The sequence below is a fragment of the Trypanosoma rangeli genome (genome assembly GCF_003719475.1).
Source record: "Trypanosoma rangeli strain AM80 chromosome Unknown Tra_15.4_contig_00138, whole genome shotgun sequence".
Lineage (NCBI taxonomy): Eukaryota > Euglenozoa > Kinetoplastea > Trypanosomatida > Trypanosomatidae > Trypanosoma > Trypanosoma rangeli.
Window position 1 is genome coordinate 16,176 of NW_021705881.1, and position 23,638 is coordinate 39,813.

At 46.9% G+C, this 23,638-nt stretch overlaps 8 protein-coding genes and 2 pseudogenes across 8 annotated transcripts, besides 24 other annotated features; all 10 read right to left on the minus strand.

The window, feature by feature from the left end:
• Positions 1 to 50: 50 nt before the first annotated feature.
• On the minus strand, positions 51 to 3,878 carry TraAM80_04643 (DNA primase small subunit; the record flags this gene model as incomplete). The annotated part of the gene is made up of 1 exon (XM_029381565.1): positions 51 to 3,878. The coding sequence occupies one exon, from the start codon at positions 3,876 to 3,878 to the stop codon at positions 51 to 53; it is 3,828 nt and encodes a 1,275-aa protein (XP_029238622.1).
• Positions 3,879 to 4,003: 125 nt separating this feature from the next.
• TraAM80_04644 (hypothetical protein) lies at positions 4,004 to 4,338 on the minus strand (annotated as a pseudogene).
• A 186-nt stretch (positions 4,339 to 4,524) lies between these two features.
• TraAM80_04645 (calcium-binding protein CML) lies at positions 4,525 to 5,190 on the minus strand (the record flags this gene model as incomplete). The annotated part of the gene is made up of 1 exon (XM_029381566.1): positions 4,525 to 5,190. The coding sequence occupies one exon, from the start codon at positions 5,188 to 5,190 to the stop codon at positions 4,525 to 4,527; it is 666 nt and encodes a 221-aa protein (XP_029238623.1).
• Positions 5,191 to 5,813: 623 nt separating this feature from the next.
• Positions 5,814 to 5,866: a sequence feature (A-rich).
• A 294-nt stretch (positions 5,867 to 6,160) lies between these two features.
• Positions 6,161 to 6,178: a microsatellite.
• Positions 6,179 to 6,569: 391 nt separating this feature from the next.
• On the minus strand, positions 6,570 to 8,519 carry TraAM80_04646 (putative chaperone DNAJ protein; the record flags this gene model as incomplete). Its single annotated transcript, XM_029381567.1, has 1 exon — positions 6,570 to 8,519. The coding sequence occupies one exon, from the start codon at positions 8,517 to 8,519 to the stop codon at positions 6,570 to 6,572; it is 1,950 nt and encodes a 649-aa protein (XP_029238624.1).
• A 127-nt stretch (positions 8,520 to 8,646) lies between these two features.
• Positions 8,647 to 8,677: a microsatellite.
• Positions 8,678 to 8,782: 105 nt separating this feature from the next.
• Positions 8,783 to 8,837: a microsatellite.
• Positions 8,838 to 9,485: 648 nt separating this feature from the next.
• Positions 9,486 to 9,504: a microsatellite.
• A 479-nt stretch (positions 9,505 to 9,983) lies between these two features.
• Positions 9,984 to 10,025: a sequence feature (GA-rich).
• Positions 10,026 to 10,425: 400 nt separating this feature from the next.
• Positions 10,426 to 10,453: a microsatellite.
• A 353-nt stretch (positions 10,454 to 10,806) lies between these two features.
• Positions 10,807 to 10,846: a microsatellite.
• Positions 10,847 to 10,904: a sequence feature (A-rich).
• Positions 10,905 to 11,305: 401 nt separating this feature from the next.
• Positions 11,306 to 11,337: a sequence feature (A-rich).
• A 35-nt stretch (positions 11,338 to 11,372) lies between these two features.
• Positions 11,373 to 11,613, minus strand: TraAM80_04647 (hypothetical protein; annotated as a pseudogene).
• Positions 11,614 to 12,122: 509 nt separating this feature from the next.
• Positions 12,123 to 12,148: a microsatellite.
• A 140-nt stretch (positions 12,149 to 12,288) lies between these two features.
• Positions 12,289 to 12,369: a sequence feature (A-rich).
• A 281-nt stretch (positions 12,370 to 12,650) lies between these two features.
• Positions 12,651 to 12,675: a microsatellite.
• Positions 12,676 to 12,848: 173 nt separating this feature from the next.
• TraAM80_04648 (pumilio protein 2) lies at positions 12,849 to 15,563 on the minus strand (the record flags this gene model as incomplete). The annotated part of the gene is made up of 1 exon (XM_029381568.1): positions 12,849 to 15,563. One exon carries the CDS (start codon positions 15,561 to 15,563, stop codon positions 12,849 to 12,851), a length of 2,715 nt encoding a protein of 904 aa, XP_029238625.1.
• Positions 15,564 to 15,686: 123 nt separating this feature from the next.
• Positions 15,687 to 15,716: a microsatellite.
• An 83-nt stretch (positions 15,717 to 15,799) lies between these two features.
• Positions 15,800 to 15,853: a microsatellite.
• A 274-nt stretch (positions 15,854 to 16,127) lies between these two features.
• Positions 16,128 to 16,161: a microsatellite.
• Positions 16,162 to 16,890: 729 nt separating this feature from the next.
• Positions 16,891 to 16,918: a microsatellite.
• A 36-nt stretch (positions 16,919 to 16,954) lies between these two features.
• Positions 16,955 to 18,703, minus strand: TraAM80_04649 (uncharacterized protein; the record flags this gene model as incomplete). Its single annotated transcript, XM_029381569.1, has 1 exon — positions 16,955 to 18,703. One exon carries the CDS (start codon positions 18,701 to 18,703, stop codon positions 16,955 to 16,957), a length of 1,749 nt encoding a protein of 582 aa, XP_029238626.1.
• A 146-nt stretch (positions 18,704 to 18,849) lies between these two features.
• Positions 18,850 to 18,893: a microsatellite.
• Positions 18,894 to 18,901: 8 nt separating this feature from the next.
• Positions 18,902 to 18,935: a sequence feature (A-rich).
• Positions 18,936 to 19,001: 66 nt separating this feature from the next.
• Positions 19,002 to 19,520, minus strand: TraAM80_04650 (60S ribosomal protein L34; the record flags this gene model as incomplete). The annotated part of the gene is made up of 1 exon (XM_029381570.1): positions 19,002 to 19,520. The coding sequence occupies one exon, from the start codon at positions 19,518 to 19,520 to the stop codon at positions 19,002 to 19,004; it is 519 nt and encodes a 172-aa protein (XP_029238627.1).
• Positions 19,521 to 20,398: 878 nt separating this feature from the next.
• On the minus strand, positions 20,399 to 20,839 carry TraAM80_04651 (uncharacterized protein; the record flags this gene model as incomplete). The annotated part of the gene is made up of 1 exon (XM_029381571.1): positions 20,399 to 20,839. The coding sequence occupies one exon, from the start codon at positions 20,837 to 20,839 to the stop codon at positions 20,399 to 20,401; it is 441 nt and encodes a 146-aa protein (XP_029238628.1).
• Positions 20,840 to 20,986: 147 nt separating this feature from the next.
• Positions 20,987 to 21,016: a microsatellite.
• A 123-nt stretch (positions 21,017 to 21,139) lies between these two features.
• Positions 21,140 to 21,179: a microsatellite.
• Positions 21,180 to 21,867: 688 nt separating this feature from the next.
• Positions 21,868 to 23,004, minus strand: TraAM80_04652 (putative pyruvate dehydrogenase E1 component alpha subunit; the record flags this gene model as incomplete). Its single annotated transcript, XM_029381572.1, has 1 exon — positions 21,868 to 23,004. The coding sequence occupies one exon, from the start codon at positions 23,002 to 23,004 to the stop codon at positions 21,868 to 21,870; it is 1,137 nt and encodes a 378-aa protein (XP_029238629.1).
• A 155-nt stretch (positions 23,005 to 23,159) lies between these two features.
• Positions 23,160 to 23,194: a microsatellite.
• A 92-nt stretch (positions 23,195 to 23,286) lies between these two features.
• Positions 23,287 to 23,351: a microsatellite.
• Positions 23,352 to 23,540: 189 nt separating this feature from the next.
• Positions 23,541 to 23,576: a sequence feature (A-rich).
• The last annotated feature ends 62 nt before the right edge of the window (positions 23,577 to 23,638 follow it).

Here is a 23,638-nt window from a genome sequence, read left to right on the forward strand (position 1 = left end):
TTAAGCCCCAATCGAAAAAAAAAAAAAACGAGAAAACAATAGGGCAAAAATCAATAAAGGCGAACATTGTTTGTTTTTGTGTCAACCAAATTTGGGGCGCCTATAGGTGTCGGGTGAAAAGGGTAAACTCCAGCGTTGAAAACGTCCAAGTACGAATTCGACGTCACACATCGCCTGGAAGCACTTTGGGGTTTCTGACAAGACGTTGTCGTCTGAAAACGAGCATCAATTAAAGACGATGACGAAACTAAACCCGGTGGAGGTGGCGGTGGTGGCGGTGGTGGTAGTAGCGGTGGTGGTGGGAGTGATGGTACAAAATTAGTTGGAGCTCCATCCAACATGTTTTGTTCGATAGATGTTCTACAGTTTGTTCCCAAAGATCCTGCTGGTGAAAACGCTGGGTAACACTGAAAAGCAGCAAAATCAGCGGGGTATAAATTGCCACTCGGCACAGTACCTACTGGGGATACACGTTGGCACCCAAGTACAGAATTGTTTTTGGTACGAGCTCGAAGCAGTGGTGCCCCGCGTGCAAGGTACTGGGCCATCGTAATCAGGTTCATACAGGAATCCCTATTGGGCAGCTTGTCGGCGCCCTGCCAACCTACACCGCACATGGAATGTGCAAACGGCAACGGTACATTTGTAGTAGAGGGAACAGTGGACAACATTGGTCCCGTTCCTAATCGCATAGTTCCAGGACTCGGTACCATATGCAGTTGTTGTTGCTGTTGTTGTTGCTGCTGCTGTTGTTGCTGCTGCTGCTGTTGCTGCTGTTGCTGCTGCTGTTGCTGCTGCTTCTGCTGATAGGGGTGTTTGTTGCTGTTGCTTCGTTGGTTCAAAAGGGCTGGAATAAACGGGGAAGCTTTTGCATCGTATATTGTTCCCTGTGCTTTTGAGCCAGCTGCATCATGCCCATCTCTGCATTTCTGTATGGCGTCTTGAAGATCAAAGATAAATTGTGCCTCACACATCCGTTTTGAATATGAAGCACAAAAAAATGATGGATATGGACATCGTCTGCATTGCACCTGTCGTGGGTGCATTGACGACAAGGGGTCTGGAGTGCGTTTCCGCAGTATTGCTAGAGTATGCCCAAACAGATCCTTTAAAACACTATTGATGGATTCCAAAAAAATCCTTTGCTCCGCCACCAGTTTCACAGGGTCCGAGAGAACTCCCGAGTATTCGCCTGTTCTAGAGGATCTCTCCCAGCTAGCATCACTGTATTCGCCATGCTCAGCAAAGGAATAAGAAGATACGTTACCAATTATAGAGGACCCCCTTTCAAACAGAGCAAGGCCTTCCCGAAAGGCGCGGCGGATACGTTGCAAGTGATTACGGCTCACTCCACGGCAAAGGCTGGCACTCCATCGCAGCGGATCCATCACATTCATCGTACGGAGTGGAAAGTGACTAGTATCCAAGGTGGAGCAGAAGAAATTATCGTAATCAAGTACGTCATCACAGGTATTATTAAGACGTGGCTGCTCCGCGTCTCCAACACTATTCTCAAAAGTACCGGAAGCTGTCTCCATCCCTCCCATTTCCTGTTGAAGCTCAAATGACGTCGTTTTATCATGCAGACGTCGCATGTGCTCATCATATAAAATATGTCTCACTCCATTGACAGTTATGAGTGGCTTAGCGCGACGACGAAGGCAATGTCCAAACGCCCTCACTCCCTCGGCAGTAAGACCCAAGCCATTCACATCAATAAGCTCCTCAAAAGCATTGTCCTTTGCCTCAGACTTCGATGACCTGAGCCGCTCCCCACGACTGTCGCCTCTTCCATCTGAAGCCTCTAGCTGAGTGAAGTCAAATGATTTACCGTTCAGGCAAGCATGTGGAAGTGGACCAAATATTGTGACACAGTAACGCCCAAAATCGAAAAAGCTAAAAAATTTAAGAAAACGCGCAAAAAGTTGGAGTGGTGAAATGTTTTTGAAGAGCTCTTGTTGACCACTTCTCGAATGCCCTTCTTCTTCTTCTTTCCTTTCCTTTTCTGCTACCGCATCCACGTCCTCAAGAAACTCCACTGTATTCATCATGGCAATCAGCATGATGGTGGCCGCGTAGGAAGAAAGGTACCCACCCTGTCCAGTGAGGATGTGTGCTTCGTAGCAACACCACGCCTTCAACAAAAGTAGAGTTCGCTGTAAGAGGTGCTGACAGCCAATTATCATATCCATCTCATGCAAAAAACGAACACAGTCTACACCACCCAGCTGACCCACGGTGATGTCAAAGCAACTGCCTTCCATCACGAGCTTCAGAACACGGACCTCAGCAAGTACCAGGGCGTCAACGTAAAGTGGAGTGTTGCGTTGCTGCAAGTATTCTGCCACGCCTGAGAGAAGTTCCCCACCTGCAATGACAGCTGCCTGAGATGATGACATACTATTATTATTATTATTATTGTTGTTGCTGCTGCTCCTTCCGCTTGTCAGTACACGAGCATGAGGATCCACAAAGGCCTTTCCTTGCTCAAGATTTTTGGTAGGATTTAAAAGCCCCTCAATATCAATCGTCATATCATTATCGCCATCTGGCAACACAGTACACATCGCAACACTTCCAAACACATAGTAACGCAAACTACCATAGTGCACGCCTTTACTCCACGCCTCGTGCGCAATAGCCTCCGTAAGATATTCAGCGACGCAGCCTAATTGCTTCTGCCGCTGCAGCATCATCCTTTCCGCCGTTTGGGAAAGACATGCTACGACATTCTCATCCACAAGTCGACAAAGTGAAAGACTCACCTCTGGTGTGAAGCTGTAACTGCGATGATGCTGATCCGTAGAGGACTCAGGATGCGAGGACACGGAGCTACTATTGCATCCATACCTATTATTCTCGGTTTGAGTGTTGGGGTTCTGATGTTCGGCACTCCATAAAGGGAATACGCATCTTTCCTCTCTTTCCATACTTGTAGGTACACTCCTTCGTAATGAACTCGACTGTGACTCAACAAACACACCGCCAGAAAACGGGGGGCTTGTTGAAGCTTGCATTATTTTCATAGACGACTCCGGTAAACTAACAAAATAATTCGTTGCTTTCCTCTGGATGTGTTTAACTTCATGATTTTTTTCGTCTTCTTTTTCATTCAGCTGCTGCTCCTTTTCATGTGGCGATGTTGACAACGCCTCGGTCCCAGAATGCCTATCGGTGAGATTTTCCACGGTGGTGTCAACTAATTCATTCGCATCACCACGCTTTTTATTCCTCGTGGTAGAGGACACCTGTAACCTTTCTCGTTCCTTTTTACTCATGGTAGTTCTGGGGACACAGTCTTCCGAGGGGGCGCCTTTCGCACCACTAGGCCCGTGGCCAGTTAGCCAACGTGCGCGGCCTTCAGAGGAACATTTCGCGGTTAAACAGGATGTCGCTTCGTCGCAGTTGCCCTCTTCGGCAAGTAACGCCGTGTGTTCCTGTGGCAGCAACACATGTGGAGGAACCACATGACAACTGCCGTTGTTTAAAATCCCAGCACTTGTCTTGCTGCCGAAACTGCCAAGGCTCAGTACATGAGTTCCTTCCCCTGAAACTCCACCTTTTTCGAGCAACTGCGAGGCGGTTAAACTTACCACATGTTTTTTTCCGTCAGGCAAAAGATTATTGAGGGAAGAACTATTTATATCATTCTTGTCTTTCACGACAGAATTGTGTCGCCGCAGTTGTTGGCGCTGGCGAGGATGCGGTTGCCGAAGATCGTCCTTGGCATTTGTAATATCAGCGCAGTCCTTCCTCAGGAGGTCTGAAGTGAGGTCCGTTGAAGATGCTCCGCCCCGCCCAAGAAGGGGTCCACCACGCGTTTCTGTTCCGCCCTCTCCGTGGTTTTTAATCCCCGATGCTAAGTGTCGTTTGCCCATTTGTGTCTCCTCGGCGGCACGTGTATCCTAACGGAGAAGTATTTCGGCACAGTCGCAGTGGCACGGCAAATATATGTCCCCAGAGGGCTCTTCAGCGAGCTAAGCCAATGTGATTGCTTCCGTTTATCCTGTGTTCAGCCAAAGACGCCACAACCAGGCAGCCAGAGAGAAGCCATGGAAACCAAGGGGGGGGAACGCAGAAAGTACAGAATAGCGTCCTTGCAGGTGATTGTTAGGACGGACCACACTGCTGGAAGCATTGACAACACCAAAAACAAGTCCCACCTCATTCCCCACCGGCATGCCGCATCAAACTGAAAACAAAAACAACAACAAAAAGAAAAGGTTCAAAATGCCGCGGATGATGCCAATTTTTGTCATTCTTATTTTCTCTTTTGTGTTTGTGTAGGGGAAAGTACGTCAGCTTCAATGCAGCAAAAAAAAAAAAACAATGATACAAAAATAAACACTTCGATTCCACTCAAACTGTGAATGAAACCATTTTCCCTTCAGTAAACCCCTTCGTCGAGAGAGCACCCATATTTGAAACACTTCCTCGAGCCATTTCCTTAGCTTTCTCGCTCTCCTTCTCACAGGCATCCACGCACAGACAGGCAGAGATACATACATACATTGAGAAAGCGGTTTACATCAAATTCTTCATCTTCTCCAGTACCTCGGGGTGCTTCTGTGTGATCAGTCGCATATCATCGCGCCGGATACGTCCATCTTTGCGGACATCCAAGAAAAACATGAGACGCTGCGCCTCCTCCTCAATCACACGTTGCACCTCCTGGTCTTCAACATCGCAGTCCCCCACGTAGCGCGTTGCCGCTGTGATAGTGCTAATTATGTCCGCAAGAGAGAGGTAGCCATCCTGGTCATCGTCATACGCGTTGAATACGACAACAAAAAGCTCTTCGGTGGAGTACATCACCGCCAAGTGATACAGCAGAAATTCCCTGAAGGAAATCACACCATCACAGTCTCGATCGTATGCACGAAAAAGGTGCAAGTACATCTCTCTGTCCACTACATTTCTTGAGGTTTTCTTCACTGCTGCATTTCCACCACCAATACCACTAGCACTCTTAATGCCACCTAGCAATGGTGCTGTCAGGTGGGTTTGCCTGTAGTTTTTGTACACATCAGTACTGTCTATATATCTTTTGAATTCTACGGGCGTCATGGCACCCTCAGGCGCCGCCTTGTGGAATTTGGCGTACAGAAACTCAATGGCCTCCTCAGAGAAGCGATCCTTGACAAGTTCCTTGTAGTCCTCCATTTGAGCACGCGAAAAACTGTACCCCATCGTTTCTACGTCTTTTATTTTAGGCTTTTCCCCCCTGCAATTACTGTATAGCCTATAATCCCAAGTGGGGGCGAAACGCGTGCGTGTGTGTATGCGATACAAAAACTATCGGTTTTCACTTCACAAAACATTTAGAATATCGGAAACACACAAGGGGGAAAAAAAAAGCGAGCTCAGAAGTATTCCCTGTACAAAAGCCTCAATACAGACATATTCTTACTACAAGCCCATCACTGTAACTCAAGCACGCGAGTTACTATTGTCTCACTGCTTGTGCTCCCTTTACCGTCACACGGCGCACACATTGACAATAACCGCTTCAATCTCGCCACACAGACACGCCCCACGCCGTCCCCAGTGCACGGCACACAAAGCCCAATTCAAGAACGTGGCACCGAGAAAGCACAACAACGACGAAGCAGAATAGCAAAAAACATCGCAAGATGGGACATTCGACTACAAATAAAAAAGAGAAGCCGACGAACACCCAAGTAGCAGAGATATGAAAGGCCAGTAAGGCACCAAAGCGCCGTACAACAAGAACGAAATAAAAAGAAAGAGCGAGTTCATTGATAAGGAGAAACGTCGCAAGAAGCCTCTCCGCGTCATTCAGCGGGGATACCAACAACAAAAAAAAAAAAAAGGTGGAAGGGAAAAAATCAAAAATGAAAAAAAAGAGACTAAATATACAGAAGCCATCTACAATCGGGTTCTCTCTTTTCCCGTCTAGAGCGTAACAAAGAAAAAAATCAAAAAAAAATAGGAAACAAAGTAGGCGACGGAATTCGTAGATGAGAAGAAGAGTAAGAAAACAACAATGACCACAAACAAGCTAAAAACAAACTTGGGGGCGCACACGCACCGTTTTTCGGCATTTCCTTTTCATGCTTCGTTGCTCTGTGGGTGCGCGCGTGGCCGTGTTCAAAGGTGTTATGAGATCTGAAAGTATGGCGCCAAAAACAAAACACCAAATAATAATAATAATAATCTGCATGGAAAAGAGTGATGCCCTCAACGCTTGCCTTAACACCCGCCTGCTTTACATGTTTCAATATATTATGCAGTGGAGGTACGACGTGGGAAGGAGCACATATTATGGTTTACGCAAAGCTATTGAACTTACACGATGAGAGAGTGTAATGGCGTGAAATTGGCTATGGTGTGGACTACTAGTGGCACGATTTGTCGGACACCCACTATCCGGCCTCTCTTTTGCAGCGGCTGCCCTTTCAAGACGGTGTTGCGGAGAAGGCGTCCTGCGCAGGGCCATGTCAACGCATGAAGACTAATGCAGAGAAGCCCTCCCCAGAAAGTACACCATTACCGCTGTTGGTTTTTAAACCATTACCATTAACACCACGGCCACACAGTGGTGATTATCACTGTTGTCCGTGGTGATCTTTTTGTCGTACAAACCACCACGGAAAATATTCAATGCTTTTTGGTGGCGTATCCATGGTAGCATCCCTCAACAACTCAGAATTGTGCGGCAAACTCAAAGCAAAGCTCTCTTCTTCTCTACTCGGCGGAACCGCCGAGGTGAAATACATATCTTGCCGCAAACGCCGTACTTCAGCCTGTAAAGCTGCAATAGTAGTCACTTGTGACTGCCGCTCCAACAGTCGCGCCTGCTCCACTTCCCTGAGATGTTGCCCTTGTCGCTCCGATGCACGTTGTTGTATAATCTCCAGAATCGCATCTTCTTCTTCTTCTTCCAAGGCGCAACGACCCCTCCACTCCTGCATAGCAGTAAACAAAAACGCACGGTCCAACGCCTCCTCCTTGATGACAATGCCTCGCTCATCAATCAACGCGTTTCTCATCAATTCCTGCTCCGAAAATTCGTGACGGGTTCTATAACACTCAAGATAACATTCAAGCGAATCCTTCATTAACTGGAGTCGACTCACACTTTCCTGTCGCTGGACCTCAAGAATCGCAAATGCCACGGCCTCTGCGGAACAAACTGCCTCAAATTCCATGGACTGTGCAGATATTAATTTACATTGTTTCTGTGCAAATATTACCTCTTGTATTCTCACATGATATAATAGAAAATCGTTCCATGCCAAATCCTCATCCATTTGACACCCCGTACGCCCCCAAGATTCCTTCCTTTGTAAACATAACAACTCAAATTGTTCCTCTTCCCAAGACTGGATCAATATTCTACCAATTGTCTCTTTTCCTGAAATCTGACGAAGACGTAGCTGTAATACATGCCATCGTACTTGCAATTTGTATTGCCGCCATAGTCTTCGGCGTTCTATTTGCTCCTGCGCCTCAATAACTTGCTCTCGTACACTTTTTTCATCTAGCATTAGCACCTGCTGTTTATTTTCTCGTTCTCGCCGTTCCGCCTCCTCCAACTCTCGCTCCTTCATACGTGTTTCCCGCATACGTTGTCTAATCAATCGATCCATATATTTTTCCTGCTCTGCCCGCCGCACCTCGGCTTGTCGCTCCTTCTCACGACGCACACGCTCCGCTCTATCTGCCTCTGCGTCAAACAACGGACGTGGGGGCCGCGGCGACTGGAGAGGGCGCGCCATGTCCGAGAAGCCTCCAGGTGAATGAGGAACACGTGCAGAAAAAACCTTGGGAAGCTCCTTGCTTGTCCCCACATGCGACAGGTTTTCCATGGGAACACGGGGAAAAGGAGAGGCACGTCGAGATCCGACAGATGCGCATGCTCGACGAGCCTCATTCCCTGGCCGAAGCTGTCGTGAGCGTTGTTGGGTTTCTTCACGTCTTTCTTGTTCCCGACGCAAAGCCTCTAAATCTCGTGCAATCTGTTCTTTTCGCTCTTGCGCTAGACGTTTTTGAAGCTTCGCCCTATGCTCCTTTTCCCGTTTTTTAAAAAACTCTTGTTGCTCCTTTGTATACTGCGAAGCCCGGTCCTCCGGCGAGGAGGCAGCGGAGAAGGACCGTCGTTGTTGCTTTCCCGCTCTTCGTGCAGCGTACGAATTCAGCTCCTCGTAGATGCTACTCGTTGTGTTCCCAGTCGGCATGTAAGGGTTGTACCCAGCATCGGCGGGGCATCCAGCCCGTGGCGTGCGTATTCCTGGGGTAAAGGAATTGGCGCCCAGTGGCTGATACATACGAAGGGTGCAGTCATATTTTTGCTTGCGCTCTACGTTTGAGAGTATCTCGTATGCCACGCGAACATCACGAAATTTCTCCGCCGCTGACGGGTCAGCAAGATTTTTATCCGGGTGGTACTTGAGAGCTAACGACTTGTAGGCCTGTCGCACCTCCTCAACGCTGCTAAAATCTGGAAGCAACAGCGTTTGGTAGAGACGCCTCGACTTTTCAAGATCCCCAGTCATTTCCCTCCTAATGGGCCACCTCTTTTTCTTTCTTTTGGTATTTCCGTCCTTTCACAGCCCACGCTTTTTTTATTCAGTCCTCTTTTTCCTTTTGAATAGATTTGTCTATTTATCTTTTTATCAACTAGTTGTTGATGTTGTTGTTTTTTGTTGTTGTTAGCGTTGCAGCAGCCGTGGGCGCCACACGTGATAGGTGCGTACAACCTCACAGGCGCGAAGAGAGAGGAGGAGCAAAAAATAAAAATTAAAAAAATAATAACCAGCACAGCACAGTCACTCACTCTCTCACCCTCAGACACTAACACACACTCACACACAGTTTGGCCCCCCTTGAGAAGCAACGCTGTCGGTGGTATATGTGTTAGTGCTATTATTTTCGTTATTATTGTTATTCCTTTTCCCCTTTTATGGGTATTTTCAAGCTAAGACACACGCAAGCACGCGACGACAAAGACGGGGGGGAAGGGGGGGGGAGGGGTGCATGCAACTGAATCATCCACAAATATCTCTCAATATTGCTCTCAAAAATGTATTGAAAGCCAAAAACCAGGACAAAAAGGAAAACAAACAAAAAAATTACCACACACGCGCATGCGCATAGAAAGAAAGGGGACGTAACAACTTCAATCCAGGCGGGGAAAAAACAGCACTTAGTGCTTTTGACGTAATAAACAACAATAAATAAATAAGATGAAGTCAAAGACCAAAACAAAAGACTACAAAAAAAAAACACATACCAACAATAAAAAGACGTAGTCGAGGGAGGAAAACGGCATACAAATAGTACACCACCTGAACATATTCCCTCCACCCAGTTGCTTCTGCTTCGCTGCTTGGGACAGAAATACATAAACCACTCCCGCCGCCAATGGCTGATCTGCACCCGTTAGCATTGTTTTCGGCACACCACCCCCTCACCTGCCTCACGGCGCATTCTCTTACCCACACTTCATCACCATGTTAACCCTCTCTCTCTCTCTATCTCCACGTGTTCACAAGGTTTCGGCGACGGCAAAGAAGCTCTGTATCATAAGGAATGTGTGGGGCCCTCCCTTTTCCCCCGAGGCATTAATGTATCGCAGCTTCACCACCGCAAACTCTCTGCCTGAACCTCTCCTTCCCGCTCAAGAATAAATCGTAAAGTGACACGGCAGTGGTTGTTTCTTTGTGTGCCTGTTTTTTTTTTTGCTTCCCTCTTTACACCAACTTTTGCATCTGGTGATATACATTAGTACATCCTTCGCTCTCTCTACAAATGTAAGTCACGTGACTCACATTTCTCATCACGCCCTCCATTTGTTGTGCAGGCATCCAGCGTGTCGATGCAAGCAAACAAAGGCGCATGCGAAAAGAAAGACCCAACGAGTGTGCATGTGGCTATTAGAAGAAGACGCGTGTGCGAGGACAAGCGTTATTCTGCTTGCATGATAAAGTGCGCCGCGTGGCCAACAAGCACACATCTAGAAAAAAAAAAAAAAACAACGTCTTCAATAAAACAAAAAAAAAGTCACATTTCCATCACTTTTCCACGATTCGCCTCAAACAACATGTGTATATCGGCAACAGACGCAAACACATATAAGCAAAAAAAAACATGAATATACGTGCCTGACTGTGGATGCGTAGGCATCTTCTTGATTTTCCCTTGTTATCCCCCACACCCGTAAACATTCATACAAAAAAAAAACCGGGGAGAGAGAGGCGGCCTTTGTCGTTGCTGCTTCTGACATGCTCGTTATGATGTTAGCTTCACGCAGGTCTGGGGCGCAGGAAAACCCCTAAAAAGAAAATGTTAAACACAAATATATCTACTTTCATGCGTTGCAAAATAAAAACACACACACACACATGGATTTAAAGCAGGAAACAGACGCACGCACATGCAAAAAAAAAGCAAAAAGTAAGGTATATATATATATATATATATATATATAAACAAATAAGTAAACACGCACAGCATGTAAGCTTCGTTGCCTCGATTCATTTCCAAAAGGTTTAAATATTAGATCTGTCACTTGCTGTTTTGACTAATTTCTTTTCTCACATATGTGAGGATACATGAATACAAAAAAGTATTTCCTCTCTCTATTTGTTTCCTTACATTTTCTTGGTACCACCACTCTTCCACAGGAATTTGTCAGTAGACTCACACACAGAGGAACAAACAAATATGTTCATAACTACATAAATGTGTATATTTATGTATACATGCATTTGCATTTATATTTGAAGTTTTCAAACTACACACGTGCACAGATTAAAATAATGCATTGTTCACGTAATGTCAGAGTAGGCGGAGTGGGGAGTGGGGAGTGGGGGGAGGAGAGAACAAAAAGAAAATAGCTAGAGATGAAGAAAAACAAAAACAAAAAAAAAAAGACAAAATACATGATTCCCTCTTGCACGTTCCCCTCCCCACACAAGGTCTTGTAGTAAATAGCTAGATGAATACTGACTGGCCTTTTCTTCTTATCATTTTTTTCACAGGACTTCAGTCCTTTTGAACTAATACAATTTTCACCTATTCCCACCCCACCACGCCCCACTCCTTTCCCTTTTCCATTCTCGATGATGATGAAAGTTGGAAAAAGTATCATCGTTATTAATATTAGTGTTACTATAGTTATTCCGTCTTCCCCACTTGTAACTAAGTTGCTGCTTGGAAGTGTGATGCACGAAACAAACGAGAATTCAACGGAAAAACACAAAAACAAGGTACTCAATACGTAAATGCATGTATTTACGTGAGAACAAGCACTCACGATGGTAAAAGACAAATTCAAGCTAAAAAAGCAAACAAAAACAAAAACAAAAAAAAGTGTGAGCAGACATAGATAGATGCATCGGCGCGTCAGTAAACACATAGATACGGACATCGGTAGAGAGAGATATAGATTGACGGATGCCAAGGAAGAGAGAAAAGAAAAAAAAACAGTTCAAAACGAAATGTGGAACAAAGGCGCCTCCCCCCCAGTCATGTTCCTTGCATACATACGTATCGTTCTCTTTGCATATGATTGCAATAAGTAAAGAAAAGAAACAAAACAAAACAACAAAATAAAGAGCCTATACAACAAAAAAAAACACAACACATAAAATAAATACAAATGCGCGTCTGCTTTGACCCCATTTTTATCCCACTATTCGTACGTTTTTACTTCAAGGGAAAACCCATAAAAGTGGCAGGGAAGGGAAGGCACAAAATCGGGTGGCGGAGGTGGCAAACACAAAAGATCATTGGATTTTTCTCTAGTTTCCAGGAAAGACACGAAAGCAAGAAAGATAAAAGGTCAAACCACACAAGAAACACACAAAGAAGAAAAACAACGGAAAAAAAAAACAGTGAAAGAAGACTACTGTTTGGCTCTTTGCGCCCTATGCCCCAGCTCCGATGAGATTCATACAACACCTTCACGCAGCCATACAACAATTGGTTCAAAAACCATACAACATAAACAGCTGGGCAATTGTGAAATTGCAAAGTGACAGTCAGTAAAGTTGCGCTTCCGCCACCGCAACCTTAGCCTGCGTGGAGGGTAGTAGTATATGAATAGGAGTGAAACGACAGAAACAAACAAGCAAAAATAAATACACGCAATAGAAAATAATAATAATAATAATAATAATAAAATGCACCTTCGCCGCCTTCCAATGTAGTACCTTTGGGAACAAAACTCAATTTGTACGCAAAGAAGCAGGAAAGTTGAACAAGACGCGGTACCTTCTTTCTTAGCCTCAACGAGAATCGCACACTGTTTCCAAATCTTCCAAAAAAAAAGAAAAAAAAATTCTTCCAAAACAAAACAAAAAGCAGGAAAAAAAAAAAAGTTAATAGAAAAATAAAAAAGAAGTGCTACTCAACCGTCATCCACACGTCGAGACGACGCAACTGTTCCCCCTTGATATGTCCCCGTAAACACCATGAGATCATTTTTTCCTCAAGTAAGCCACGTTGCAGCAAAAGGCCCACAACGGACGACAACAAGCGCAAGGAGGCATTCATATTGCGCATTTTCCCGCCGTCTATTTTTCTTTGTTTTGCTCTTCGAATTTATTTTGATAAATTCGCTGAGACACTCTGATTACAAGTACATAAAGAATTATTTTTCTTGGTCTGAGCACGTGAGATCCAATAAGAAAAAGAAAAAAAAAAAAACTTTTTTTTGTTGTTTTATTTCTCTCGGCGAGCGGAACATCAGTTTTTCTCCCCTGTTTATCTTCTTCTTTTCCAGTGGTGGGTGTCTCTGCGGGCATCAAAGTGCGCCACCAAACTCCACAGAGAAACTCCTGTGAATTGAGATGTCAACGGTCCCATTTGTCCATTTCAAGCTATATCAGCCGCAACTGTTGTCCAAGGGATGAGGACAACGCAAGAACTGGATCACAACCCCACTTCCAGAATCCTGATGCCGTATTCATGCCATGATACAAATTTGGGGCACTAACACCACACGGCATCGCCTGTTGCACAGAGGGGTCAAGAGTTTGGTACGTGTTTGTCCACTTGCCGCCTTGTGGTTGACCTACACGAGCACCTGAATTAGCATAAATTTGATTCGTTGCGGCAACCGGGTTTGTTTGAGACATCTGATGTTGATGCTCTGGCATCGATGACGAATCCATCATATTGTAGCTGCCGTGTTGCCCTTGTAACGCAAATACCTGACGTGGAGGATACTGGCACTGTTGAGAATGTGCCGCCTGAGGCGGTGGAGCGGGCGGCATCATGCCTGGATAACACGATTGGACCCCAATCGTTACACTAGGAACAGACATCAGGTGGTGCTGAGCTTGCTGCAACTGCTGAGATGGTGCCAGCAAGGCATCGGACGAGAAATCGAGATACCCGTAGCTGTAGCCAGACCCCGTTGGCGCCAAAGGCAGCACAGCTCGTCCGGTAACCGCAACAGGTGCCCCTGGCTGACGATAAGAACTGGCAGCGGCCAGGGATGGCTCCATTGACGTTACATAGGCGCTTTGAGGCACCGATACACCACGTGAGGCATTGCGAATCCCCATCGCTCCGCGAGCTTTCCGATTTGGTGCACATTCCACAGCCGCTTGCTCATGATACACAGGATTGTTGCACATATCACCCTCCATCCATGAAAACATGCCCATGTTTTCCATTTTTTGAACAAGATGTTGACCGTAGACTGAACGACGGATACTCGTGAGATGTCTCTTCGTTTGCTCAGCAATATGTTGTTGTTGTTGCCTAGTCACCTCCTGAAGCAAGCGTTGTACAACGTAATTTGCATATGGGTCCTGCATCATAAGAACAAGGCAACTTCCATCATCAGTTCCACCTGATGGACGTGTGAGGATATCAACGATTTGTTGCAACTCCTCCTTGTTTGCCTTCACAATAGTCTTCTCGGCCACATTGGAAGCAAACTTGCTACACGACAACGCATACACGTGAGGAATGAGAAATTCTACAAAACGTTTGCGGAGATCTTCCGGAGCGTTAAGCACCGCATGCTGTACGACATAGTTACCATACTGATCCATGACATACTCATGCGCATGTTCCAAAACTGCTTCGAACAGTGGACGAATGTTTACCTCGGGAACCGAGGAACATTTCTCAAAAATGCACTGCAGTACACGGCACCCGTACGGATGACAAGGCAACACCTTCAGATTGGGCAAGAAGGCCTCAGTCATAAACTGTGTCTTTTCCGGCATAACTTCTATGATCTTTTGCGCCACATGGCTGGCATTTTGATCAAAAACGCATTCTACCATACAGTCCTTTAATTCAAAAAGTATATTTTCCCGTATTTCAGAGGATGCCTTTACAAGAAACCTTTGTATTACTCGGCAACCATACGTATGAAATGAATACTCCTTCAATCTTCCACTCACCTTTTCAAAAAGCTGCTTGAACACGTCACTCTGCGCTGGAAGCACATCCAACAACTTCTGCAGCACATAGTTCCCAAATACATGAATCATCAACTCACAAGTACTAGGAAAAACCTCCTTGAAAATATTAGTCACGTTCTGATCCTCCTCCAGGAGACGCTGAACGAAGCGACTGCCTTCTTGGTCTTTGCTTAGAGCGACAACACGACCTTGAATAGCATTGTAGGAGCATTCATGGCTCACCTCCTCAAGATACTCTCGCACCGAGGAAAGCTCATTCGCCGAAGCTCTAAAAGATCCAATAATACCTCCATCTGCCTGTCGACGTGCATTATTCTTTACCCCACCGTTTTGAGAGCCTTGATGGCTATGTTGAGTCCCCCGACGTACTGATGCACTGCTCCGTCCAAAAGAGTGTGGCGTGGAACCAGCCTGTGGTTGCCCACGCCCAGTTGAAGTCACCTCGTTGTTGATCTGGGATTGCAAACAACCTCTAGTGGTAGCTGGAATGTTTAGGCTGCCATCCATGGGTGCATCCGAGGGTGCCTCGTCTGCCTCCATGCTTGAAAAAGATGGGTCCGCCTCGTACCGCTGCCGGTTTTGTTGTTCTTGTTGATGTGTTTGCTGATTATTTGAAAGGGACTCTAAAACACTCTTTGAGTACGCCGTTTCCATGTCAGGAGAATCCTGGACATTTTTTTCCTTCTCCTGGGCATTGTCAGTTGTCGTTTCATGGCTGTCTGTGACATTCTCACTTTCTTGGGAGAAAATTTGATTCCCCGTGACGCCACGATGGCCCGGCAATCCCGAGTCTCCGCCTCGCCTCACACCACCGCTGGATCGAAGTGGCACAAGCATGCGTGGATCGCGCGGATACTTGGAGTAATACAGCAGGTGATACTCTTCGGTGTAGCGGTACTCCTCCTCAGGAGGCACAACCTCCTCCAGGCTTCCACCAACGCACAAAGTTCCATCGGCGGAGTACATTGTGAGGACAGAAGGAGCTGTCTCGGCCCGTTTAACATCACGCGGGTCAACAAGAACAGTCTCTCCGCCCCCACTAAAAATGTCATGGTTGTTCGAGAACCAGTCCACCTCAACAGCGTTCTTCGCATCCCCACTCTTGTTTCCCTCACCAATAACAGATGAGCCAACGTTGTCCCAATCCGACATTCGGCGCTATTTTGGTTGCTGTTGCACCTTCGTTTTTGATACCGCTTTTCTTCCTTTATTTCCCCCTCTTTCTTCTTTGCTTTTGGTTTCCACACTCAATGAGTGTCTTCACGTTGGAGGCTGTTTTGTTGTTGTTGTTTGTTTTTTTTTTTTGGTTGGGGGGCGGAACAACTTCCGACCTTTCCTCTTTGATTTTTTTTTTTTTTACGTGCTCGTGTATATGTGTATGCGTGAATTTTCTTATTTCCTCTTTCTTCCCTGCACTACCGTTTTCCCTTTTCTTTTCCTCTGTATGTGGTCAATGGCCTCTGAAGTCGAGTGCTCCGTCTCGCCTTTCACCCCCGTTGTGTGCTGAATCGGCGATGTTGGTCAGTGGCAGCAGAACGCAGGACACTATCCCCCTTCTGGGGCAGAAACAAATAAAAGGAACGCGAAGGGTAGAAACAGAGGCAACGGTAAGAACAACAGCGGCAACCAAATGGGGGGAAAGACATGTAGCAAGGATGGCATCATGGCAGGCACGGCCAATACCCACCACTTTCTATCCTCTGCCACTGTGGAGTAGGGAGGGGAGAGGAGGGGAGGGGAGGGGAGGGGAAGCAACGTCGTTGCACGTGCTATCCGACAACAGAGACCTCACCGTGCGTCAAGAAAACACGTTTACTCTCCCCATCCACCAATTTTTAACGCACTTGGGCAAGGAATGTTAACTTCGTCACTTCGCTCCAAGTGTCTTCTTCCCCCTCCAGCCACCCTTCCGTCGGAGCAAGGGCCCATCCAAAATACTTTTTCCTCCTCCTGTGTTCTCCCACCCCACCACCGACAAAAAAACATCCAGACCATAACACAAACATAGAGAAAGGGAGAGAACATACAAAGGAAAAAAAAATACAAAAACAATAGAAAGGATGCTCACGTAAAACACCGTCGAGTAATAAAGTATCACCACCAAAGAAAGCTCTATAGAGGAGCCACGGTGCATGCACACATTAGCATACACTAAGATAAAAAAAACAATGGAAATTAGGCCATACAGTAGGAGTGTAGTAAACAAAAGTAAGCGTGAAGATTCAATACATATAACAAGGGAGAAAACAAGTAGTCTCAGAGGGCGTTGTATGTACAATACGACAATTGTGCAGCGCATTCTCTCTGAATGCTTCTCTAATTTGCATCCCACAACAGGATTCATTTGTTATCCCTGTAAAAGGAAAGACGTCTTTTCTCTCTGTGTTACAGACGTCAGTCTAAGAAATGAAGCTATACGTGTAGGTTTTGTATACTTGGTTCGTGTTGTTTTTCCTTTTATTTTTCTTGTAATGATTTAATATTATATATATACTTATATATAATATGTCTGGAAGGACGTACAGGTGTGCGTAAAAGAGAACTCAACGCCCTGTGGTTGCAGTTGCGGAACGTTTCAGCCTATTCGCCGTGATGAAAGCAGAGTATTTGACATCACGCTGCTGAGTTAGCTGCATGGTGAATCCTGAATTATACACACCGCGCGATTTATGACGGTCACTCCATGCTGAGGTTTGAGCAAAGCCAGGCTGTTGGTTAATTGCAGTGGCATTTCCCGGGATTGATTGTAAAGCACCTTCACGGGACGAAACAACACTCATCTTAGATGGCTTTTTCCACGGTGCAACCACATTCGTTAAGGCGCCATTGTGGCTTCGTGCAGAAAGCGTCCCTGTGAATGTAAGATGATGGCAGTAGGCATGAGAAGTTGTAGACCGGCATGTTGGCCGCCACGTCGGACACGTATTCACACCCTCACCGTTCTGGGCCAAAGTATGCCAACTGTAACAAGATGAAGTGCGCCTAACTTTGGCACTACGCGGCGTTGTCGCTTTCTCATTTGCGACCGCCTTAGACGTTCCCCCCAGTGCCACTGCCGCTCTCGAAGTTCCTCGCAAAGGGGTATTGGTGTACAAACGAGTAAAGACATCTTCTTTCACTGTTGTGCTCTTCAGAGCCTTCAATGGCGGCACACATGGGGCCGAAGAGACAGCGTCTTTATTACCTGCGGGGTAGTACGTATTGCGTATTCGTGGTGTAACAGGTGAAACACCTCCTCTGGAATCGGCAACGCCTTTTTGATGAAATATCCATAAAGGGGAAGGCGGTGTCGTCGCAGAGGTGGTGCCTGAAAGTGTGAACGGCCGACAAACATCTGTTTTCAGGCGACGAAAAGCCCTATCATTTCGGGGACATATAATTTTTGGGGGTGTTATGTGCTTCTCTAATTCTTCAAGTCGCTTCAATTGATTGGGATGTACAATAAATGTCTGGTAGTGTTCATTCCATGCCGAGCATGCCGTTGAAGTTGGACATGTGGAAACTGGTAGGAATTCCGGTCTGACGCTCTTTATTGCCGCCTCCTTAGCGTCTCCCGAAGCAGTTCTCTCGCAACCTCGCTGAGGGTGCGCTACCACGCAAGGACTCGGGGACTTCTTCGCTTTTACTAGGATCGGATTTGAAACCCCCTTCGCCGCATTAATTGCTGCTGGAAAGGCGGCAGTGTTTACTCTAATTTCCCTTAGTGCTTGTGAAGGTGCCGGCTGAGAACGCGGGTGCGGTGAAGGCACGCTCGAGGATGAAGAGGCGCACTCACCATATTCCTTCTCCCCAGTGATGTAGCAATAGTTCATGGCCGTAAAACGCAACGAAGGCGGAGAAAGCACTTGCGTCATCAAGAGCCTCTCACGAGGGAATGGATCGGGATGTGGTGAGGGGGAAGCGTCCAACGTGCAGCTACTGGAACGAGGCGTCACTGCCTGCGGGGTGCCCATCACTCCCACTGTGGCAGTTCCTGCAGTGGGGTACGCATCAACCTTGGTTGCCTGTGATGTTGTGTTGCGGCAGCTTAGGTTCAGCAGAAAAAAAACCGCATCCTCCGCCGATTGACCCTCAAAGATCATGCGAAGTGCCTCGCAGCGCTGATCAGCCGTCGCGCAGGCAATACTTTGCATCTCACTCTCCGTTAGTTTGAGGTTAGACCGCAGCAGCATCGCCTGAACAGAGGCAGGGAGTCGCTGCAGGATGTGCTCCCGCTCCTCCGAGGCGCTGCGGTCCTCACTCGCAGCACTCCATTCACGCACCTTCCCTTGCCTGGGCAAATGGTGAAGCATCTTTGTCAGTCGAGACTGCAACCCTTTCAAGACGTGAAAAACGCCAAAATAAGAAAAAGAACGAGGCAACCGTGGGGAGTTAGCTCACGCAAAGAGGGAAAGGAAAAAAGTTCGTCAAAAAAAAACAAAAAACAATGACAAACAGGTTGTTTTTGTTTTTTATTTTTATTTTGTGTGTTTGGTTTTCTTTCATCAGAGAAAAAAAAATGAAAAACAAAAAAAAGAAAATAAAGCTGTAGCAGGGCCAAAATTTGGACACCCACGAGTGACGGCAACGTCAACTCAGTCTACCGCATCTCTACTTCTTCTTGAGGGTCGCGCCAACGGGGGCCTTCGCCGTGATCTTCTTTTTGGCGACCGTCTTCTTCGCAACGGTGGACTTCACGCCAAGCTTCTTTGCAATTTTCTTTGAGATGGCGGCCTTCTTCTCCTCCTTGCGCTTCTTCTTGGCGTCGCGGCGCTTCTTCTCCTTATTCGACTTGGCGTGGGCCTTGAGCGCGCGCTTCACAATACGCTGCTCCTCGATGAGGAAGGCCCGCACGATGCGGTCCCGCACCTGCTCGTGACTCAGCACACCGCCGTACGGGCGCGACGTGCTCTTCTGGTGCCGCGAGGCAAGACGGGCTTCCGTGTGGCGCAGCGCCTTCGTGCCTGCGAGGCGCTTGTGGCCAAGCACCCACGGTGTATGGGGGCCCTGAGAGCGCTTCGCACGCTTCTGCATCACGAGACGGTTGCCGGGGGTACGCACAAGCTTCATACGGTTGCCACGCGTCGCATAGTGCATGCGGCGGCGGTACTGCACGCGTGGGCAAGCCATCTTTTCCTGGGTGTGTACGCGCCTCTGACCTTCAGCTCCTTGCACACAGAAGACAGAGATTTTTTTAAAAAAAAAATTAATAGGTGCATACTGTGATATTTTCAATCAACAGCAAACCAAACCCTCAGCAGCTACAACCAACGCACACACATTATATATAACATGCGTCCCGGACTAAAAAAAAAAACAACAAAAGGAGAACGCCTGTTAAGTTGGCACGCTAAACGAATGTTCCTCCGCTTTTGTCGTCGCTGGGGCATGGTGATGGCATTTCGGGGCCATGCTGCACAAAATTCGCCTCCATGTCCCGATGTCGCTGTGCCCCCCGCACCTCCATAAGATTACCGAAACAATCAGTAAACAGCACCCTACCTAACGCAACTACAGAGCCAATGTACATGATCGCCCAGTAGGAAAGCTGCAAAAAGTCCATTTCCTCAAGTGGTGAGCGTGGGGTGGCGGGCACGCGCCTCCACTCCCCAGCCAATCTGATACCAACCCTTCGCCCGCACCGCTTCAAGCAGAAGATGGTAGCGCGCCAGCGCTGGCAGTGCTTCAAGAGGGTCCTCCCTCTTTAAAGCCTCCATTGCAATACCACAAATTTCACTGAAGCGCATGCCTGTCACAATATTCTGGTAATCATGGCGATCTTGGGGGCTCAGCAGCAAAACCGTTTTCACCTCATGATAGTACAGCACCAAAACAAGACCTAAACCGGACAGGGCGACGATAAGAAGAGCAAGGTGAGCAAACTGACACCACCATTTGAACTGACGTTCCGTCACACCCCTGGCAGGATGTCAAATCCAACCATATCACCGCGTCTTGGCGTAGCCGGTTTACAATGTCGTGTTGCTGCTCTGGTGTAAACTGCAGCGTCAGCCGCTCATCACAGCACGGCGCTTTCCGTTCAGCATCTGCACAGCCTTAAGAAAACGAATGGTCCTTCGATCCTCCGTTGCCTTTCCACTCTGCGGACGCAGAACAGCAAGAGGATTTAATGGCATGGTACGACCGGCACGACGCCCAAAGCCAAGAAACCCACGGCGGCCCTCCTCCACATCACTGACGGGCATCCCAGAGGAGTTCTCAAACACCCCAACACTACAGCCACACTGTAATCCTGGCGAGGATTCCAATGAAGTGGAGGCGTGAGACCCGTTTGTTGACGACTCCTTCGACAACCGCACCCAACCCGGAGCGAAGCGCTGAAACCGACGCGCCAGAGATTCCACTACAAACGGTTGAATAGAGAGGCAAATGCAGTTATTATGTGCAATAAATGGGCCGGTGCAAAAACGCCGTCGTCGCATTGCCATATCGCGGGTCAAACCCAATAAATGTATTTCTGTGTCTATCAAAATTCAATGTGGCATGAACCGCTTGCTTCTTTCAATAAAAAAATAAAAAATAAATAAATAATAATGCCGCTCTTCTACCATACAAGTGAACAGGGATAAGTTTAAAACAAAACAAAACAACAACAACAACAACAAAGCTGCATCTGAGAAATCAACTGCATCAAAAGCATGAAATAACAACAACGCAGTAGACGGATACCGTTCCTCGTTCATCACATTAAACCTGTGCCAATATCACTCTATCCCTCACGATTAATGTTCTTTTTTGTTCAATTTTTTTTTGTTTTCCTTTTTTTTTAAAAAGGAAACCTCACCTTCCAGTTAACAAACCCCTTCTTTTATATTGTTTCCCATCACTTCCTTCTTTGCACCTTTTAGTCGTTACTCTTTTCTTCTTTTTTGACGGTGCTCATAATAAAAATAAAAGAGCATCCCTTCTTGTTCCCCGCTTTGTCCCTCTCGTGAAAGTAAAGGTATGCTCAGTGGTGTGTGGTGTTGAAGACCTCATGGGCGATGAGCATACAACGCAAAATAGTGGTGGTGTTTATGTGTATGCTTGTGACATGTGAGTGGGTGTGGGTGTGCTGCTAAAACGTTAAGGTTCCTTCTCCAAACCTCTTCCTTTCCTTCTTTTTTTTATTATTTTGTTAGCACCCCGCTGACTCACATCAATGCACATCATTCGTCTTCCGTGTCTTCCCTCGTTCTTCGCCCGTTCCACCCACCCATCTCGGTCATTCCAACTTACTACGGTTTAGAGAGTCCTCTTCTTCTTCTAACTATCCCTGCGGACTTGCGTAGCTTCCATGATAACCCTACCCGGTACAAAGCATATATGAAAAAAGTAAAAATAATAAATGATCAAAGACAACATCAAGACCGCTAGTGAGGTACACCGCATATTCCCCGTGTGAGATTGTTAGTCCACTTATTCTCAGCCCACTTCACATGCTACTGCTCATGCCACTCGCCTCTGTCGTGCAACTTCACGGGTTGGCATAGACTGTGCCCTGCGTCGTGCGGTGCTCGTACTGTTCTCCAACGTAAATATCTGTAAAGAGCTCGCTAAGCGGTGTCGGTTTCTGCTTCTCCGCCGGAAGCAGCTGCTGGTCAACCTCCTTCTTGATTTCCTTCTCGAGCTTCACCATCTCTTCCTCCGTCATGATTCCCTCTTCACGCATAAAATCTTTCATCTTGTGAATACAGTCACGCGTTTTACGCACCTTCTGGATGTCACTCTTTGTGCGATACTGGCTGTCTGGGTCACTCATGGAGTGGCCAACATAACGATAACAGTCAAACTCAAGTACAATGGGCCCCTTCCCAGACAGACACCATTCCTTCGCCCACCGAGTGCTCTCCTGCACCGCAAGCACATCCATGCCATCAACCCTTAGACCAGGAATGTAGTCACCGCGACGGTACATCTCCGGCTGGTATGCTGCACGGTCTTTGCTCGTACCCATACCAAATTGATTATTTTCGCAACAGAAGATGACAGGAATGCGTTGCAGTGCTGCAATATTCATGGCTTCGAACACCTGCCCCTGATTCGCCGCGCCGTCACCGTAGAAGACAACCGCCACATTGCTCGGCTTATCACGGTTCTCAAGGGCAAAACGCCATGCAAGTCCGGCACCAATTGGCACCTGTGCCCCCACAATTCCGTTCCCTCCAAAGAAGTTGTACTTTACAGAATACATGTGCATGCTGCCGCCCTTTCCCTTAGAGCACCCACCTTCTTTGCCAAACACCTCGGCAAACATTTTCTCCGGTGTCCCACCCCGAACAAGATACCATGCATGATCACGGTAGGCCGTGACAATAGGATCCTCATGTGTTAGAACATTCTCCATGCCAACGGGAATGGCTTCCTGGCCAATGTACAGATGACAAAAGCCACGAATCTTCTTGAGCTTGTACGACTGATCACAAAGTGATTCCACACGACGAACACGAAACATCATTTCAAGGTTCTTCTTCATTACCTCTGTGTCGTACGTGGCAGTGGTCGGAATAGGAGGAATATCATCACGGCCAGCAGTGTGCAGCTTAAAAGGTTTCTGCGGATTGATGGAAATTGTCTTGAGGGACAATAGAACACGACTTGCACTCTTGAACATGTTTGTCTTCGCTATCTTATCGAATACCCGGGTTGATAGTTACAGTTTCCTTTTGCTGGTGTATGTTCCCACGTATCGCTTTTCAATAATTACACCCCAGTTTGCCTACGCTACCTCGGGCTGTTGCTATAAAGGCTCGTCTATATACTTATATAGTTTCTGTTTCTTGTTTTGCTGTTTGTTTTCGTTTAGCAGCAGTAAAGTTCTAGATTATATCCTGTTCTTCAACAAGGCATAAGAAACAGATACGGGCGGTGGCGACACGCCATGGAAGGGCAATGGCAACAACAACAACAAAAAAAAAGCCAGCAAGAATCGAAACGAACAACGCAACACACACAGACAACGGCGGAGACAAAATTCAATATATGCATGCATGCATGTGTGCCTTATCAACGAGGGGGAAGTCTCCATGGGCCGCGTGCGCAAAGCTTCTGGCGAGTGGCAATCGCTAATGCTTCTTCCCCAGACATACATGCACACGTACCTTGACGCCTATGCCTGCACCTCTACAATACTGCATCCACAAGATCATTGAAGGAAAGACAGAAAGAGAAAAATAAATAACAGAACGCTATGTGCCGTGACCGAAAAGGTTAACACACGTGGCAAATATTTGCATTTACCCCCACCC